The 2,604-nt window shown below is 35.7% G+C and overlaps 1 protein-coding gene across 1 annotated transcript; it reads right to left on the reverse strand.

Moving 5' to 3' along the window:
* Positions 1 to 707: 707 nt before the first annotated feature.
* On the reverse strand, positions 708 to 2,032 carry LOC18054142 (probable xyloglucan endotransglucosylase/hydrolase protein 23). The gene is made up of 3 exons (XM_006453342.2): positions 1,648 to 2,032; positions 1,223 to 1,416; positions 708 to 1,117 (listed from the first exon to the last, which is right to left on the reverse strand). Exons 1-3 carry the CDS (start codon positions 1,939 to 1,941, stop codon positions 718 to 720), a joined length of 888 nt encoding a protein of 295 aa, XP_006453405.1. The 5' UTR covers positions 1,942 to 2,032; the 3' UTR covers positions 708 to 717.
* Between the last annotated feature and the right edge of the window lie 572 nt (positions 2,033 to 2,604).

The following is a 2,604-nucleotide window of genomic DNA, read 5'->3' on the forward strand; positions in this document are numbered from 1 at the left end:
TAATTTACATGAAATATCATAAGAATATTATTTAAATAACTACCCCAAATGGTATTAGGAGTATGAGGAGGATTGATCCCTATACTCTTACAGACTCTTAGAACAATTTTTTTTTTTTTTTATACTTCTTATCACGCATCCCACATGCAAAAACATTATTTTTAGTGCTAGTATCTAATAATTAATTGGGTTGACCCTCAATATAAACACTAAAAATCACATGAAAAACTATTCTAATTATACAGAAAGACTCGAACCCGACATGTTCAAAAAAAAGGAAATGGATGGAGATACCAATCAACTCAACCAAAAGTTTATTAATTATAAATATACCTGAATTATCATTCTAGAGAAATTCAGACATTAATTCATATAAAATTTGATGCTTATTTTTCTGCATATTTTTCCGTACCAAACAATTAATTCCAATTCATGAACCAATAAGTAACTGTAACCACATTCTGCTAATTCTCTTTGTACTACTTAATGCTTCAAACAGAAAGAGGAATAAAGTAAAATTAACAGTCCTGATAACAGATAAATGAATAGATAAACTTTACTTAAAACACGGCAATGCAAAATTTTCTTCCCCATCAGAATTGTGTTTTGGAGGAAATTACAATAAAACTGTAGTCACACTTCACACAAAGCTAGATAAATTGAGAGGAAACAAAGAAGAAGAAAAGAAAGAGCTAGATTTTGCTCCTTTAATATTTATTATTTAGCGCGCGTGCATTCGGGGGCAAGACCTTGGGAAAAACGTTTATTGTCTTTGCAGTAATCGTATATCATGTAGTTGTCCTGCACCCATTTCATCTGTCCTCGCTTTCCATCATCAAGCCGCTGCCATACCCAGGGCTTACTGCTCCATCCAGTAGATGGATCATTTGAGTTGCAAGAAGATGCGCCATTTGACCAAACACATGCATCAGCATTGAAGTTTCTGTAGGAAGCAGTAAATGGTGCATAGCTCCAGTCTGTCTTCACACGTCCGCCTTGCGTTGCCCAGTCATCGGCATTCCATAGAGTTGAGTAAATTCTCATCGCCTGGTTCTCCGGGAACGGAAGATTCTCCATCTTCTCGAATTCTCTAATTGGAATGTCATCCACATAGAAGCTGTACAAATACGTACAGACAAACAACAGATTATTGCTAATGTCCCAAAAAAAAAAAAAATCAGCCTCTCTCTGATTCAAATGATAGAGAATTTGATGTGCTTACATAATGCGTTCAGGGCTCCAAAGGATGGAATAGGTGTGAAAATCTACCGTTGGATCAAACCACAAGTGGAACTGTTGTTCTCTGGCGCCTTGGCCTTGGCAAATTACATTCGTATGAAGAGTGTAAGGCTCACCGGACACGTTTCCTAAGAACTCGAAGTCTATCTCATCCCATTTTTCGCCTTTTGAAGATAACTGCATAAGGGTAAAACATTAGAAACACAAATTAATAACATGAATTAAGCCCACGTTTGCTATTACGCTTGGCTAGTTGTAGTTTTTAAACTTTAATCCCACACTTATATGATGAAAAATTTTAATATTTTTATCAAAATTACTACTTAAAAATCATATTAATCATATATTATAAATTTTATTTCATAATAACAAATAAGTTCTAAGAAAAATCAGTGAGAAGATACATACATAGTAGGCAGTAACTGTGCCAGCTGAATTTCCGGGGACGAGTTTGATCTGCATGTCAATCTTTCCGAATTGATACTCATTCTTGGATTGGAAGCCAGAGCCACCAGATTTGTCGAGATTGAGAGTGAGATCGTTGCCATTGTTGAGTATCTCAACTTTCTCCTGTCCCCATATGATATCAACATCATTGTAGAAGTTACCGGCAGAGGCAGCCATCAAGAAACTGCTGGCTAGCGTTGACAATAGCATCCATGTTGTTGCTCTCGAAGAAAGAGCATAAAAAGAAGCTGCCATATTTGTTGATGTGCACGTAGATGAGCTAGTAATTAATTGACGTTGGGATGATGATTGAAGTGAGAATTCGATTTGATTTATATAGGGGTGAGGTGTGTTGAGCTTGATGGGGAGAGGACACTGGACAGGGTGTAATGGTGTAATGTGTGGTGTTGGCGGAGCAAAAGTTTAATTAGTTGTTTATAGAGGTTGTTACTGAAGCTAGTGGGCTCCCACGATCATCTAAAATGGCTGAACCAAAGCTGCCGTCCCAATAAGTAACATATATACACACGGTTTTAGAGAGGAAAAATAGAAAAACGACTGCAACCTCCTCTTATTTAATGGAACTAAACATTGCTTGTTTTAAGTCTTAAAACTGACAAGAACTCCAAACATTAATGATATCTTGTTAACCGTCAACTTTTTCACTTCGAAATTAATATTAAAATCCATTCTTTTTTCAATTATTTAAATTGCCCTGTTAAAAATGTATTAGATTGGTTAATATTAATAGTCAGGTAATAAGGTGAGATGTTAAAACATAGGAGAAAACTAGTTTATTTTTCCAAGTAAAATGGGAGTTTGGTCACATTCCCGAGGAAGATTTGTACATGCACGCATATGGAATATGGGTGTTTCATCAAGTGAGGGGAGCTCTTTACTTAAATTCAAATATTTATT

Source organism: Citrus clementina, unplaced genomic scaffold (assembly GCF_000493195.1).
Source record: "Citrus clementina cultivar Clemenules unplaced genomic scaffold, Citrus_clementina_v1.0 scaffold_1, whole genome shotgun sequence".
Classification (NCBI taxonomy): Eukaryota; Viridiplantae; Streptophyta; class Magnoliopsida; order Sapindales; family Rutaceae; genus Citrus; species Citrus x clementina.